This window comes from Hakea prostrata, chromosome 11 (genome assembly GCF_041222555.1).
Source record: "Hakea prostrata isolate BN-2017 chromosome 11, UWA_Hpros_2, whole genome shotgun sequence".
NCBI lineage: Eukaryota > Viridiplantae > Streptophyta > Magnoliopsida > Proteales > Proteaceae > Hakea > Hakea prostrata.
In genome coordinates this window covers 20,445,412-20,461,447 of record NC_142610.1, presented here as the reverse complement: position 1 = coordinate 20,461,447, position 16,036 = coordinate 20,445,412, and the positions used below count along the sequence as shown (strand labels likewise).

The 16,036-nt window shown below is 37.9% G+C and overlaps 1 protein-coding gene across 1 annotated transcript; it reads left to right on the top strand.

Moving 5' to 3' along the window:
* The first annotated feature begins 6,510 nt into the window (after positions 1 to 6,510).
* LOC149000743 (voltage-dependent L-type calcium channel subunit) lies at positions 6,511 to 15,582 on the top strand. The gene is made up of 3 exons (XM_089139934.1): positions 6,511 to 6,919; positions 9,804 to 10,041; positions 14,563 to 15,582. The coding sequence occupies exons 1-3, from the start codon at positions 6,578 to 6,580 to the stop codon at positions 14,712 to 14,714; spliced, it is 732 nt and encodes a 243-aa protein (XP_088996060.1). The 5' UTR covers positions 6,511 to 6,577; the 3' UTR covers positions 14,715 to 15,582.
* Positions 15,583 to 16,036: the final 454 nt, after the last annotated feature.

Here is a 16,036-nt window from a genome sequence, read left to right as displayed (position 1 = left end):
GTTTTTCCCTCATTGAGCTGAACCGGTCTACCGGGTTTACTTCACTTAAAACAAGCAAAATACCGGTGTTAATAAGGGCCAGAATTCATTTTGGTGACGTGGCTTAATCTAGAGTGTTCGCACCTCAGTGCTGCGCATTAACTGAAGAAAAATTGGTATAAGTGAGCAAGTCCATCTTTTGAATGTGTGCTGAAAGGGGCGTCGTAATGTACGTAGTATTATTCCTATTAGGCTTAGGCATGTATCTAATGGTTATATATGCACATTTAGGAGGAAAGGTAGGAATTCTTGGGAAATCTGTGGTGACTTTGATCTGTACACAGTAACACAGAGATATCTTTTATCTTCAAAAGATAATCTCCTCATCATTGCATCAGGAAACAAGGATGCATTGTAAATCAGCTCTATATATATCAGCATGCCCAGAGAGTTTACAAAGCCTGAGGAGTGAACATTTGATGTATTCTAAGGTTGGTCTACGTTACAGCCAACAAAGAAACCCACTCAAAGACATTCATCTTGGCCAGCATCCTCATGCACCACCCAGTTGAGTACCCAGTTGAGGGACAAATCATTTCCTGTTCCTACTTGAGCATGTCTCACAGTAATAGATCTCTACGTAAAGAGGCTCAACAGAACTACTTATTTGGCATTGGTTGGCCATTGACCATCAATACACACCTGGTTTCATTCTCAATCAAAGAACACCACCTAATACACAATCATTCTGGAAGAATGTATGACAGTATGAGTTGTGACATAATATTTTTCCGTAGTGCTAAGATTGTTCAAAGGTAATAATGTTTCAGAACTAGAAAAATGAAGTTAGAGAAAAAGAAGAGGGAAAATGAAGAAAACAAGCTGCTTCCATGGTTGTGCTGACTAGGATTGAACTCCATAACAAAACCAAGTAAAGATCTACCGAAGCGAGTAGGCAGCTGAGGAGGATGCTATATATTCAGTCTTCCTTCGTGCAGTGAAAGAAGTATAATTTGTACCAAGCCAAGTAGTGAATAACCCTCCTTGAGTAAGATGATAAGGTAAATGGGCCAAAAATAGGAGAGATAGAGGTGGCACACTCCATTTTAAGAAGGGATTTTGCCTATCTTGCCATGTTGGAAGAAGAATCTGTGGATTACATTAATCAGATGAACTTATAATATGACAAGGCATCCATTTGAAGAGAAAATGACATCATATGAAAAGCTAATCATTCAAATTTATTTATATATAAGATACTCAAACTAAGGTAGATGACATTGTTGTAAGCAACACCAAATGAAAATTAAACCCTAATACTTCCAATAAGAACAGGATATATGAACTTCTCCCCTCCCACCCTGAAAACATATAAGATGGCATGCTGACCATATCCTCTATTGATTTATTCACCTATCTCATATTCAGCTGGTCCTTCAGAAAAGAGTTCGGCCTCCAGAATATCTTGGTTGCTGGCACAGCTTTCTCTCCTGTCATTCTCGTCAACTTTCTCCATTTCTTGAATATAATCATCTTGAGGGTTTTCTTCTTCATCCATGAACCCTTCTTTTGGTTTCTCCGGATCACGCCAAGCAAGGTGTTTCTGTTCTCCAGTTTTGGTATTAATCATAGCCATTTTATCAAAATCAATGATATACGAGCTACTCCCATGCGCATGAACAATTGATTCCTTCCTCAGAAAGGTTTTCATCAGTGTATTATGTGTGGGTGGAGGAAACCCTTCCCATTTATTGTTATGAAAGAACATCAGAGTCCTTTCTTTGTCTTTCAACCCCCTAGGGTATCTAGAGCAGTGGAAACACAATATATTAGCACATCCAACGCATGGTTGACGCACTTTTTCCATTATGAACTGCACCAATAGAAAGCCTGAGATGCAGAAATATTCAGTACACACGTCATGTAGAGAACCAAGAAATGAAAAAGAAAAATGTACAAGAAAATAAACACAGTAATTTAAGAACAGTAAGAAAACCTGGCAATTTTAAGTTCATTACAGTGTGATGTGATATGAAAAATCCCTACTAGTAAAGAACCAAATATCAGGTCAAGATACATATTTGAAGAAAAAAAAAAGAAAAAAAGAGTAGTATTTTATGTAAAATATCAGTAAAATTGAACTTTTTCTTAAATAAATGGGATCAACTAAATGAATTCTTACAAAGACAACGTATTAAAAAAAAAAATCAATTACTGGAAGCAACATCGAGTGAAACTCAGAAAAATCCCATTGAGATGGGATAGTTATACGGATCAATGCCCCCCACAGTCTTTCTTCTCCAAGGGTGATCTTTAGACCTTACCCTAATCCTTTTAGATCCTAAATCTGAGTCCAATCACTTGAGGAAAATGAAAGAAAAGAACAGATAGAAAGCCTTGGATGCAAAGTAAACAGAAAGATATAAAGATGTTCAGATTGATTCTTGTAGAAAAGACTCACAAGTACAGAGGGAAGCTTTAGCTAGCGGCCTTGTAATAATCAGACAATGAGACAAAAAGAAAGAAGCATAGATAATGGACCGCAAATATAGTTTCTTCTCTTGGTAACACAATACATTAGCACATCCAATTCATGGTTTAGATACATTATCTATTGTGAATTGCAACACTGGAAAGCCCACAAATGAATGAAGTATTCAATTCTACACATCATGTAGAGGAGAAATGAAGCAAAAGCTACAGAAGAAATTTAGCACAATATATAGTTCAAAAACAAAAGAAAATCTCTCAAATTTGTGTTCAAACAGTATATCATGATATGTCCAATCCCATCTTGTAAAGAATCACAGATCAATTCTAGACCAAAAAAAAAAAAAAAAAAAAAAAATCAATCCAGAGAATACCTAATGTGAAATCTCAATAAAATTTGGATAATAATTCAGCATTATCCCAACTAAATAACTATTGCCCTATTACCCCAATACCTAGCTTTTATGAGTTTCTCATATCTGGTTGATACTTACAAATTAGGGGAATGGATTAATAGAAAAATGAAAAGAGCATAAAGATGACTTGAACTCAAGAACCTCACTAAACGAGGTTGGTTACATGGATGACTGCCTTCTACTCAGTCCAATTCAATGCCATAATTGAGACAAGGCTCAAACCATATGTGTCTTTCTCACTATTTCTCCTAAGGTGATTTTAGGGCAGACCCTAATCCTGTGGGTCCTCGAACATGGATCTGATCAGTCGAGGAAAATGAAATGAAAGAACAAATGGAAGCCTTAGATGAAAAGAAAAGTGCAGGATATAAATATTTGTATGTATTCAAAGATAATCCATAAAAGCAAATGGAAGCTTTGGCCAGCAGCTTTGTGATTATCAAACCACTGGAGAAAAGTAAACATAACCAGACAAGAAAGAAAGAAGCATAGATAATGAACTGCAAATACAATTAATCATTGCCTGAAAAACTCAAACCTTTTAGTTATACACACAAGGAAGAAAGTAGAATCACAGGCTGAATAAACTATGAGGAAGGAGATGATGGAACCCTAGGGGAAATGAAATATAAAGAGGAGCAAGCGCGTAGGACCTAGACAAAAATGGGGTTGAGGTTTCTGGCATGGAAGCAATTTAGCGTTTGTGTATCGTTCGGTTGTAAATTGGGAAAGAAATAAATTTTGGTGAAATGAGTTAAGTAGCCAGCCTATGGCTGTGTTTGGTTACTGATGAGAAGTAGCTGTTGATTTATTGTCCTCTTTGTTGATATTAATTTCAGAAAGAATCTGAAACTCAAAAAGTGGAAGTTTTTCCAATTTTTGGATTGAAATATGATTCACATAATATTAATAATTCAATGTATATAGTACCACAGCCAAAGATGGAAGTTTCAGATTCTCATCTAATCACACTATTCATGATCAGTACACGAGAATTTAAGTAGGTGAATCCAGTTGGCCATGCAAAAGCCTCAAAAGTTAAAAATCTCAACCCCCAGAAAAAAAAAAAAAAAAAAAAAAAAGGCAATGGTATATCTTATTCTGTTTTAACTGGTTGCTGCGTGAATGAAACCTTTGGCATCGAGTTCATGCACGTTTTTATCTTATTATGTTTTAACGAAGCCTCCTTGAACTTCATTCAAATTACGTTAATGATAACAGATATGGGTCTTACAAAATTTGCATATGAAGTGCATAAAGCTTCAACCACTATAGAGTTTGGGAAGGGTCATAACATACATAGTACCCTTACAGAAAAAGATTGTATCTCGATTCATGGCTGCAAGCAGTATATGAGTGAAATTGAGAAATCTTATCAATGCGCTGAGGTGAACTCTCAAAATAATGAAATTTGCGTTGTAATATAGTTCTTTTTGTGTCGCATTCTCTTTGAAGGGATATGCTTACACATAATTGTGCTTAAATTGGTTATGGGATAGAGTGAAAATCCTTTGACATTACATGATATGCACTGTCCAGTTACATGGTCAACCTATAATGGAAACGTGATTATGCAACGACTTCTTAGTTTATCTGGGATGACATCAGATGGTATAAGTTCGTAAAGTACGTGCATGGCAGCAGCAAATATAGCATGAAGTTGATAGTCCGGTGTTGGTAGGACTCGAGGTAAGAATAAACTGTTAACAAGGTGACCCTTGATATAAGGTGACGATAGAAAATCAAGTTTACAATTTGATAGTAATTATGTGAAATGCATTCAATTTCACATTTCCCAAACAACTCCTTAACATAATAACCCAAATAGCATAACAAGCTCTTACTAGTAGTATTTTGGTAGAAGATTTTTTTTCTTTTTTCTTTTTTATTTTTTGTGGTTGGGGTAGGGGGGGGGGGTGCAAAACATGCTCTTATGGATAACTTACCCACAATCATATGGTAGATTTAATAGTTAAAATGTTCTTGCTAATATTCGTATAGCCAAATAGTCCTTTATGGAGAGCCTGTCATTTTGCACTTAGCACCGGAGTAAATCTAAAAAGAAGAGGCTTACTGAGAGATGCGACCTGTCAAAGATGTGGGCAAATTGAGGATTCCGAGGATCATCTATTTTTGGAGTGCCCGTTTGCTAGATCGGTATGGTTCGGCTCTACTTTGTCCTATGCCCCCCCCCCCACCAATAGCACCACAACTTCGACTTTATGTTATGGATTGGATGAAGTTAAATTGGCCAGGTGAAAAGCAAGGTCATCGAGCGGGGCTAGTAGCCTTGATTTGTTGGCAACTATGGCTATCAAGAAATGAATTAATCTTCCAAGGGAAGCAAACCTCTCCACAAGATGTAGTACAGAGAGCAGAGGCCCAATTTGCTGAGGTATGTAACTTCAAGTCCTTATCTTCTCGCCCTTCAATAGCAATGGAAGCAAAGAAATGCAAAATACAGCATTGGCTCCCTCCTTCAGGGGAATATGTGAAGCTCAACTCAGATGCATCTTGGTTGAACTCTAAAGGTGGATTGGGTTTCATTATAAGGAATTCTAAAGGTGAACAATTGGTTGCAGTCTCTATTCCTACTGATTTTTCTGAGGTGATTGAAGGTGAGGCCATGGCATTAAGAGAAGGACTTCTTCAATGTCTAGGTGAAGGCTTTTGGTGGGTGGAAGCGGAGGTGGATTACCAACCCTTAGCCAACTTTGTCAATGGTATAGCGGAGGTTCCTATATCCATTCATAATGTGGTTTTTTTTTGCCGGGCGCGGCGGGGAGGGCCGGCCCCCCCCCCCCCCGCCCGAGGCAGGGGGGGGGGGGGGGGGGCCCGCCCCCCCCCCCCCCCCCCCCCCCCCCCCCCCCCCCCGGCCGCCGCCCCGCGCCGCCCCCCCCCCCCCCCCCCCCCCCCCCCCCCCCCCGCGGCGCCCCCCCCCCCCCCCCCCCCCCCCCCCCCCCCCCCCCCCCCCCCCCGGCCGCGGGCCCCAAGGGACATCAATTTCTTGGCCTCTAAATTCTTAGATTGTGTGTTTGTTTTTTCTCCAAGGGAGACTAACAGCTGTGCTGACTCCCTGGCTAGGATGGTTGTCTCTGTGCCAAGCAGAGTTCACTGGCCAAGGTCCACTTCTTGGTTATCCAAGCTTTGTAACTCGGATGTTTGTGCTTCTTTGGTTGAATGAATTTGAATTACCAAAAAAAAAAAAAAAAAAGTCCTTTATGGATCACCGGACACAATCTGAACTTTAATGATCCCCCAAGCCCATTCCAAGTTGATTAGTTGGGCTTCGAAAATCCAAAACATTGAGTTCCAAAACCCATTAATGTTAAGGGCCCAACCCCTTAGCCCTGATTTAGTTATTATAGGTCATAACGAGTAGACCGGGGTTTGGCCTGGGCTGGGCCATACTTTCGTTGGACCTCACTCTGGCCTAGGCTGGAAGGTAATGATTAGCCCAAAGCCCACTATATCTCATACCAAAAAACAAATGTCCACCATATCTTTTACTTTTAACTAATGGAACAGATCTAAACACGTGTTTTATTTCTATTGCCACGTAAGCAAGGAGTTCGTTGTCGTGGCAACGTTGAAGTGGTATATCGAGTTTTGGAATCTTCTAGTCCCATCAGCAGCTTCTTCAGGCAAAGGGAGAGGGTGAGAATTGAGTGGGAGTGTGAGAGGAAGAGAAAATGGCGGAAACAGAGGAAGCAGAGATAGTTAACAGCGAGGTGGCGCCGCCTCTGCGGCCGCCGTTTGACAAGGAAGAAAACAAGTGGGTTGGTGTACTGGATTTGAAGATAGAGAATTCACCAGAGGGGGAGACTCTTCACGGTGTTCTCCAACGTTTTTTCGCAGAAATATTTTTTCCTGATCCAAACAGTTCCGCTGCTTCTTCTTCTTTGCTTGAGAGGATCAAAGCTTCCGTTTATCATAATGGTCCTCTACTTCGTCAAGGTTTCAAGAAATCAAGCGAGGATCTTCTACAATGGACTCGCCAAGGCAGCGCTCTTCGTGCCATCTTGGTTGTCTCTGTGAGTTATTTAGCATAGATTCCAAAATTCTCTTCAGTATTTTTTTTTTATTGAAAATCCAGCAGCATCGGTTGATTTTATATATATTTTTATATATATATTTCCTGTAATATTAGTTTGTGCGAAATCTGATTTGACTCGCGATCGAACGTCTTAATCTATGGCTTTAAATCCTTCTAGTCTGATGCTAGATTATGGTCCCCATTCTAAACGGGAAACTGAGAATTCTGAACTGTATCGCTTGATGCACACTTGAGTATTCGGATACCTAGGCAAGATCTAATCGGGATTCTTGTTTGCTATTGGCCTTAAAGGTATATGCATGCCAATGAAGAAGTTTTTGATCTGTTGATTGTTTACATTTCGAGCTTGTACTAGAAGATTCCATTTTGGTCTGTCATTACCAATAAATGAATGATGAAGAGAGATGAAATTTAATGTAGGAAAGAAGTGGAAAATTTTGTTTCTTGATTAACTGATACAAAATCTTACCAATATGGTTAGTAAGCTATTCGACTGAATTTGACAGAAAATGACCTAAAGTTCAACTGTTATGTTTTTTTAAGGGTCTTTTTTGAAGTAGTTAATTATCATATTTATTATGACTATAGAAGTTTCATTTCCCATCCCATTACATCCAGCAACATGGTGCCAGATGAGCTTTAGCTCTTTTGAAGAATTCGGATCAGTATCTTCTGTGTATGAGGGTCGTTGATTTTCTATAAAAACAATTCGGATCTGTCTTAAATTCTTGTAGTCCTTTGATGAGTTTCTTTGTATTCCTTATGTTGATTTTGTCATGTTATCTAGTCCGCGCAACTTGTGGTCTGTGTGAAATCTCTAGTTACATAGTTTACTGGTATTCCCTATGCCAAATGATCTCAGATAGATACACAATAGGAGGTCCTGGCCTGGTCTCTTAATCTTCTCCTGAAAACGAGGGATCATTTTCTCCATTGGAAAAGATTATTACCATTATATTTAATGGTTTCTGTAGGAGGTCATCCTAAAGACAAGGGACCCCCATTAATGCATAATGATGGCTTGGGTTACATAATTGATCTATTCTATTTACTAACTTTAATTTTTGTTTCTAGAACTGAAATCAGTAGAGTTTGGGGTAAACATTTCCAACCCGTTATCTTTGAATGAATATACTATGCCATTAAATTCTCTAATAGAGGTGATGCTAGACAGCAAGGTAACTAAGGTGTACAAGCTAAGAATGATAGAACATACATGGAAGTCCCTAAGATTGATAGAAAACTAGGACTATCATAATTCCATGGCTGAGTTTCTTGTACTCTGTTATTTTTTAACTCCATAATTGACATAAGCAATATGGCCTACGATATAAAACTTTAGGCTGTTTTTGAGCACGTTGTCCTTGTCAGATGGTGGTTCCACAGCCATGACTTGCTTTGGAGCCATGAAAACTATTCAATGCTTAATACTAATCATTGATGTATTTGTTGAGATTCTTCTGAACAATCTAGTACGTTTGCAAATAAATATTAAGGGAAATTGTATTGTTCCAGACGGGGAAGTAACTCAAGGATGAATAAATAGTGGCAATAAAATTGCTTTGCGTGCCTTCCCCCCCCCAATGCTGGAACCTGTGATTCTGTGCCCCAATTTATCCATTGAGTGGGAAGATGCAGTTTCTAACACTGGATACCAGGGGATTGAAGAGTTGAACCAATTGCATCTGGTTGGTCATGTTATCTCCTTCATATATATTTATCGTGGCACTGACTAATCAATTGTCAGTGAGGAAACCTCTTTCTTGTTCTTCTTCTGTTTTTCTTTTTTATTTCTACAAACCATGTATACTTCTATTTATTAATTGGGGCTTGGATCCAGCTGAAGCAGCTTTTCTTCCTAGGTGACAGGTTGTCTTGGTACTGGAATTTGTGGATGCATGTGTCTTCACTAGTTGCGGTTGATATTTGTCTAGTCTGACATTACCGTATCACAATACTACTTCGAACATTTTTGAGAGATTCAAGCTTATCCAAATAACAAAGCTGTAAAACATGAAAACCGTCAATAACCCTTGGATGTGCAAAGTAGTTGAGATAGGCCACCTACAAGTGCTGTCCAATCTGATGTCATCATATAAAAATACTACTCTGAAACTAATTTGAAGGATTCAAGCCTTGTCCAAAACAAAGCTGTAAAACATGAAAACTGTCAATAACTTATAGATGTTCACAGATGTGCAAAGTGGTTGAGATAGGCCACCTATGAGTGCCTGACCCTGAAATATTTTCTCTTTATTTATCTATTCCCATTATTCAATTACTGTTATCGAAACTTCTTACTTGTAATCATTTATCGCCGATGTATTGGTCTGCTGTCAGATTCCCCTGTTTTTAAATGGATTGTAGGCAGTTACAAACTGGGATAACAAGTATTGGTGTCAGTTAATTTGATAGAGAAATAGATAAAATAAAATGAGTTGGTGTATCCTTTCTTAAGTGGTGCTACATTTGTTAACTGTTGGGTATGCTAGGTATGCAGTTCTTATTTTCTCTTGGTGGATGCCATATTTCACTAGTGGAATTTCAACCTTTCAATGAGGATCAGATTGTTGCTGACTTGACTGCTGCTCCTTGAAGAATTTTGTACCAATTATTTAAGCTATACAACTTCACTACTTGTTAGTAATTTAAGATGGTGACGCATATGCACTTAATTTCTTAGTACAGTTTTAAGTTATTTATCTGAATTTCATACTTGTTGATCCATATTGTGGGAGTCCATGTGGAACAACCTGCCATCTGGATTTCTCCTTTACAGGGTCGTTTCCTTTATGTGGTTTTTCTCTCCTGTTTTCACTTTTCATACTTTATTCCTCTGAATTCTCTCGAATGATTTGCAGGTTGGAACTATCATCCTCCTTTCCTTGACAGGATTGCTGGTTTTTATACTTTTCTTTCTGGTGGCTACTGTCAATGCAGTTATCGTCTCTCTTCTCATTTCGTTAGCAGCTGCAGGAGGCTTCTTAGCGATTTTCTTCACCTGTGTGACGGCAATTTACATTGGAGCATTATCAGTGGCTGCTTTTGCTATTGCCACTGCAACAGTCTCAACAATCACCGCTGTTTTAATTGCTTCAGGTTCTCTCTCTTGTTTACATGTTCCACCTGTTTTATTTATTTAACACATTCCACTCATTATTGCAATTAGAAAACTAGAAGATTATGGTCTAATTAGAGCATAGATATTGTCTGCTGTGATCATTTGATAAGTTTCGTCCCAATATACCCAACTTCCATTGTGACATTATTCTTTGCAAAGACATCATCTTATTATCTATAGGTCACTTCCTTGCTTGTGCAAAGCTTCTCTTCTCTTGATATTGGACTGAAACGGCCATTGAGAACAAAAACAATAAACAGAAAGTTTTTTTTCCCCTAGTTTTGTGGTGTGGGGTGGGAAGGAAGCGGGATTGGTTGAATCAGAGAACCCAAGAAGTTGATCTCATGCAAACTCAGTCTCGAGCCAGGGAAAACCAGTGAGAGATCAATTGCTGCAAGGATCAACCAAGGGATGAAGAACAAATCTGCTAACTGAAACTTCATTGTATTCATTTCTCATCAGACAACATAAAATGGATAAGATAAAGAAGGGGATATTTGGGATTAGCTCTCTCAGTCAGGTTCTCTCAGCCCATCAGCCTCTCACCTTTGGTCTGTCACTGTTATTACATCTCATATCTACAATTAGAGCACTTTTCTCATTAATATTTTTCCTCTTCTGCTTAGTATCATCCTTCAATTTATAATAATTCAATTAAAACACAACTGCGGTCCATATCTAGTAAAGAAACCACTAATTGCATAAAACAGAAAATATTAGAAACTTAAGCGTACCTTCTATTTTCAGAAACTAGAAACTAATAAAATTAAAGACTAAAAAGAATCTCAGAAGTCCTACAAGAGGAGGGTAGATAGACTAACACAAAAGTATATTCGTTTACTTGTATGGCAATGGTTTGCTATTTCTTTTATTTTTTAAAGCTGTGGGTCAGCTAGCTTCATGCAATGGAGAGTTGTTGAAGTCCTTTAAGTTGGTTTTTTACATCCTGTTTATAGCTAAAAAATTAGGATTTTGTCTTAAAACAAACTAGATATTTTGTTTGTTATTAGGAACCTTTTCTTATAAGGAAAGAGTTGTTAGCTTTCCTATTTTTACATTGTAAAAAAGAATTTCAAGACCTATTTAACCACCTCCATTGATGGGAAGAATAAACTAGACTAGTTATTGATTATTATATTGCTCGGCAGACAAGCTTTGACCTGCTTCCTGTCCTTCTCTTTTCCTTTTTATTTTGTTGTTTACATCTACCCTTATTTGACTTATCAGTTATCAGCCTCATTTACCTTCAGACTAATCCATCAAACCAGCAAAGGATTTCTGTTACCCGGACTATTCAATTCATCTTGCTGCCTCTTTCCACCATTGCAACTTAAACTAAAACCTTCATCACAGCTTTGATTACCTAGACCTGAAACTAAAGTTTATTGCATCCTGTTTGTCAGAATCTCTCCACCTTTGGAGGAATGCACCCTGCAGTACCCCCTTCATTGGATCCGAATTTCATCAAATCTGTCCACTAGAATCCCCTTGTCCTTAAACTGCTAAATCTTTTCAACAGTCCTAAGTTAGGAACATGGAAGAAAATTCGACCGAAATTGTCGAAATTTTGGTCGAAATGTCTGCAAAATCACATATTGAAACGAAACACAATAGTAGGAACACGAAATGTGTCGTATTGACTGATATTTTGGTCAATACGACACGATATTTTGGTCGACACTGAAACGACACCTACACAGTTATAAAAATCACCATTATATTGACCTATCGTCATTTCGACCCGAATCGAGTGATATCGCCTCTTACATTTCAACCCTATTTTGAATTTCTTTCTCTTGTTTTCATCCCTCTTTTCACCTAATTTCTACAACTTCATTTCATTCAAACACTAGATTTGCTCCTCTATTTGTGGATTTTCTCAAATCTTGCAAGGTGAGTAACCAACTTCCTCATTTTTTATTTTTTTTAATTTTGTTTGTGCCTTAAATCTTCTTGGATTGCTTACAAATTTAAGTATGTTTACTTTAGAGTGTTGATATATGAATTTGTAGTGTTAGAATTATTTTTTGATTCTTCCTACTATTTTTGTATTTTTCTGTTATTTAAAAATTATTTTGTAAATTATGTATATTGCTAAAAATGTATATGTATAGTAGATGTATGAGCTTCAAATTAATGTGTGTGAGAGTTGAGCCACCATATTATTGCAATGGTGTTGAATCATTTTTTTTTGAATTTTAATTATCATTTTACTATATTTAATATATATTTAAATAATTAAAAAAATTTAAATATTAAAAAATAATAATAATTAAAGGGTTAGCCACTAGTGGAGCCTTATGGTGTCCTTCCCATTGTCACCTATCAGAGTCAGCCATTGGAACCTTATTGTCAGTATGGACCTTATGCTAAGAACCAGGGTGCTCCTTCATTTGCTGAGCAGATTTGCCACTCTATACCACAATCACCATTGGCCTTTCCATATGCAGTTGAGCCAATTTCTTATCCAGAGATCCAAAACTTCCCACAATCAGGAAATCTTAGGCATGTGGATGAGGCGACATATACAGAGCTGTAGTTGCTGACTACGTCGACAACTATATGGGGAAAACATCATGGGACTTGTATTGTCATTTGTATGGGGTGAGAGACGGAAGAGGGAGACATGGAGTAGACTTGTAATTGGTAACATTCTCGCTTTTTCTCGTATGTAGTATATACTTGGATATTACATTTTCAATGGTTTTTTTGGTAAACTAGTAGTTATATAGTGTTTATTATGCTTGAAATAGGTAGTATGCAATAATCCAAATCATTTTGAGTCCATATGAGGCTCGAAATTGAAGTTCCAAGTTCCATAAAAAAATGTCCAATTTCGACTGAAATTTCGGCCTTTTGCAAGGTCAAAATTCCTATTTTGGTCGAATTTTCTTCCTTGGTTAGGAATTGATCTCTCTTCACAACCCTCTCAAACTTTAAGCATTATAACACCCAGTCCCTTCCAAGTTTTATCCCATTCTTACCATTAGAACCCTACTTCCCTACAAACCCTAATTCACTATTAAAGCCTTAAAACCTGCCGGTTTCTGTTATTCTGTCCATCAGTGGTAGGTTACACTTTGAGGATCCCTTCCCCATAATAACCCCTACTTTTGATCCCAAAACCAGCCCCTAAAAACCCCACTAATCCCATTTCCCTATTGTTTTTGAATTCCCTCCAACAACCAAAAAAATCTATGGATTCAAATCCAGCCTTCAGTGGATCAGAACTGGAACAAACCCCACCTGCCCATTCCCCTGAAAGTGCATTCTGATTAGAGTCCGGTTACCCTGAGTTATTGACCCACTGTTGTGATGCCTGAAATCCTAAAGTTGGCTCCAATCTGACTATGATCTTGCCAGCACTGGCATTTAGTTACCTGTCATCCTTAGTTACCTGTCAATTTTAGGCTACACTAATTGTTCACTTAAATGGTAATTTCTGAATTGTCTTTTGCAATTTCATTCTTCGTGCATCAATCTAAAACACCCAGGTTCAACTTTTCCGTTCTAGGCCTTTTATTCCCCTTTTAAACAATCAAATGCTCTTTCAGATCTTCGACAACAGTCCAGATTTTCTATTTTGCTTTTTGGGTCATGTATTCAAGTTGAACAATTGAAAGCTAAAGCTGGACCAGCTCCAGCTTTGTTGTGATGACATCTTAACTTGGATAATTATACATCTAGTAGAAACTAGAAAATATGCTGGAGGAATACCAATATAGCTTATGGGAGTTGGAATGCAATTTTTATTTTAGAGGCTGGCTCAGTAAAATGAGATTTGGGGACTCATCTATGGACTCAAGGGGCACAGCTGGTGCACATGGCTATATAGTTAAAATGCTGTATACATTCTGAATCATATCATTTACAGTTTTATTTTCCGCCAAATGGGTCAATTGAATTAAAAATGGAGAAGAAGGTAACAGGCAAAGCCTGAAACACAGATACAACAGTAGAATAGCATAGAACACCCCCTCCCCACCTGTGGCATTGGTATTATCAAGAAAGAGCAATACTAGCACAAGAACATTAAAAAACAAATTAAGTGAAAATGGCCGGCAATGTAACTGCATACTTCGTCAAAACTTTCAAATGGTAGAATATGTTGTCTGAGAGTATGCTAGGTGTTCAGTTATGCTGAAGAAACTTAAGCAGGAAAATGAAATTAGAAATTTTTGTCAGAATTCATGGAGTACGTAGAGATCTGAAGTGTGACCTGGGCAGGAGACCCATTTGGAAGGTTTCTTCTACAACATTAGTTGAAAGTTGCTAGCCCTAAAGTGAAGGCCTTAAATCTGCATAAAGTTTCATGGCCAGGCCACCCGTTTGGAAGGTTCCAGCTACAACATTAATTGAGAGTTGCTAGCTCTTGGCAAAGGCCTTTAATGTGCATAAAGTGTCCGATGTTTTGCAGAAACTTTAACTATTTACTTGTTTGGGATTGTCAATTTCGTTACATTAGGGAACCAATGATTCAATTTTAGCATTTTATACAGGTTGGATTGGATTCTTCTGGACTGTGTGGTTGGCAACAAAGAAAAGCGTGGGCTTTGCAAGACATTCACTGACCATGACTGGATCAGCAGTTTCTGCATATTCTGCTGCTCGACGAGCTCACCACCATCATGGAGTGGATAAGGTTGACTGAAGGAACGTTCTAGCTAGTGTGGTTTGTATATTGTCATATTCTCAAGTCTTCTGAAGGTAGTGATGGTTAGCTTTGTTCTCTGTTAGCTTCTCTGTGTTTTCTTTCTTTTCCTTTTGTGTTACCTTTCGTGTATAGTTTTGTTATACATGGTGAGGCAATTGACTCTTACTTGGAGAGTGGAGACGATAGAGTTCAAAAAACTGCTGTAGGAATTCCATAAATAAACTGTGATGGTTCTTGTTCGATACACTGCTGATGGCACTTTTATGACTCCCAAATCCACTTCACACATATTTTGAGATCTCTCTTGGTGACAAGCTGATGCTTACTGTTGCAACTCTTTGCTGCACCCATTGAAGTTGGAACCTACATTCTATACCTATGCTATACGGAATCATGAAAGTGGTGGGCAACCATGCTCAAGTGTTAATGTATTACAATACACTGTCGAAAAGGTCTTTGTTGCCTCGTCACCCTGGAAGATATTTGAATTCTGCCAGGTATGCAAAATCAAGGATGGACCAGAAAATCTGTTTACTGTTCCAAGTAGCTTTTCATCATATAGGTTTTGTTAATGTTAGTGATGCAAAAGATGCAGGACAATGCCTAGATGAAGATGATGTCTCCAGCCAAAATGCAGTAGAGTCATTCAACCTTCACAAGACATTCAATGTTATAGAAGAACGAAAGGTTACACCTCTCCACAGATTCTTCATTAGGAGTACTTCTCCCTTCCAACTCAATATTTACATCTCAGCAGACGATCTAAGTGAGCTATAGAACCCAGAATTTTTGAACTTTTCTTTTTCTTGGACACCCGAAATCTCCTTCTGCTTGGATTATTCTTCTCCCTGACCTACTTGCTTGGGGTCATCAGCTTTGTCTAACAGGGACAAATGGTGTACAAACTTATCTTTTGGCAAATCGGTGTACGCTCTTATGGAGTCAGCCACATTGCTTCTGTCTCTGCCATTCCTGATATGTTTCTCTAGGTGCCCACATCGCCTCGAAAACTTCTATCTTCTTGGTATTTTGATCCTTTATCCAGTTGATTCCCTTGGAATCTTACTGGTTTTTTTTCCTCCCCAGTACTAAAATATCAGGAAAGAGAAAATTGCATTAGCACCTCCAAAATGAAGGCCTTAAAAGTATTAACACCACTTCAAACATAATTAGATTTTCGTTGTGTCAAATAAAAATTCAATTTTGAAATTTTTGTGTTTTTCAAATATAAAGTGGGGTCAGTGTTTTAAGACCTCTATTTGTTTATGTTTTTTATTTAAATTTTTTTAGCATATTTTTTGTAATTAAAAAAATATATG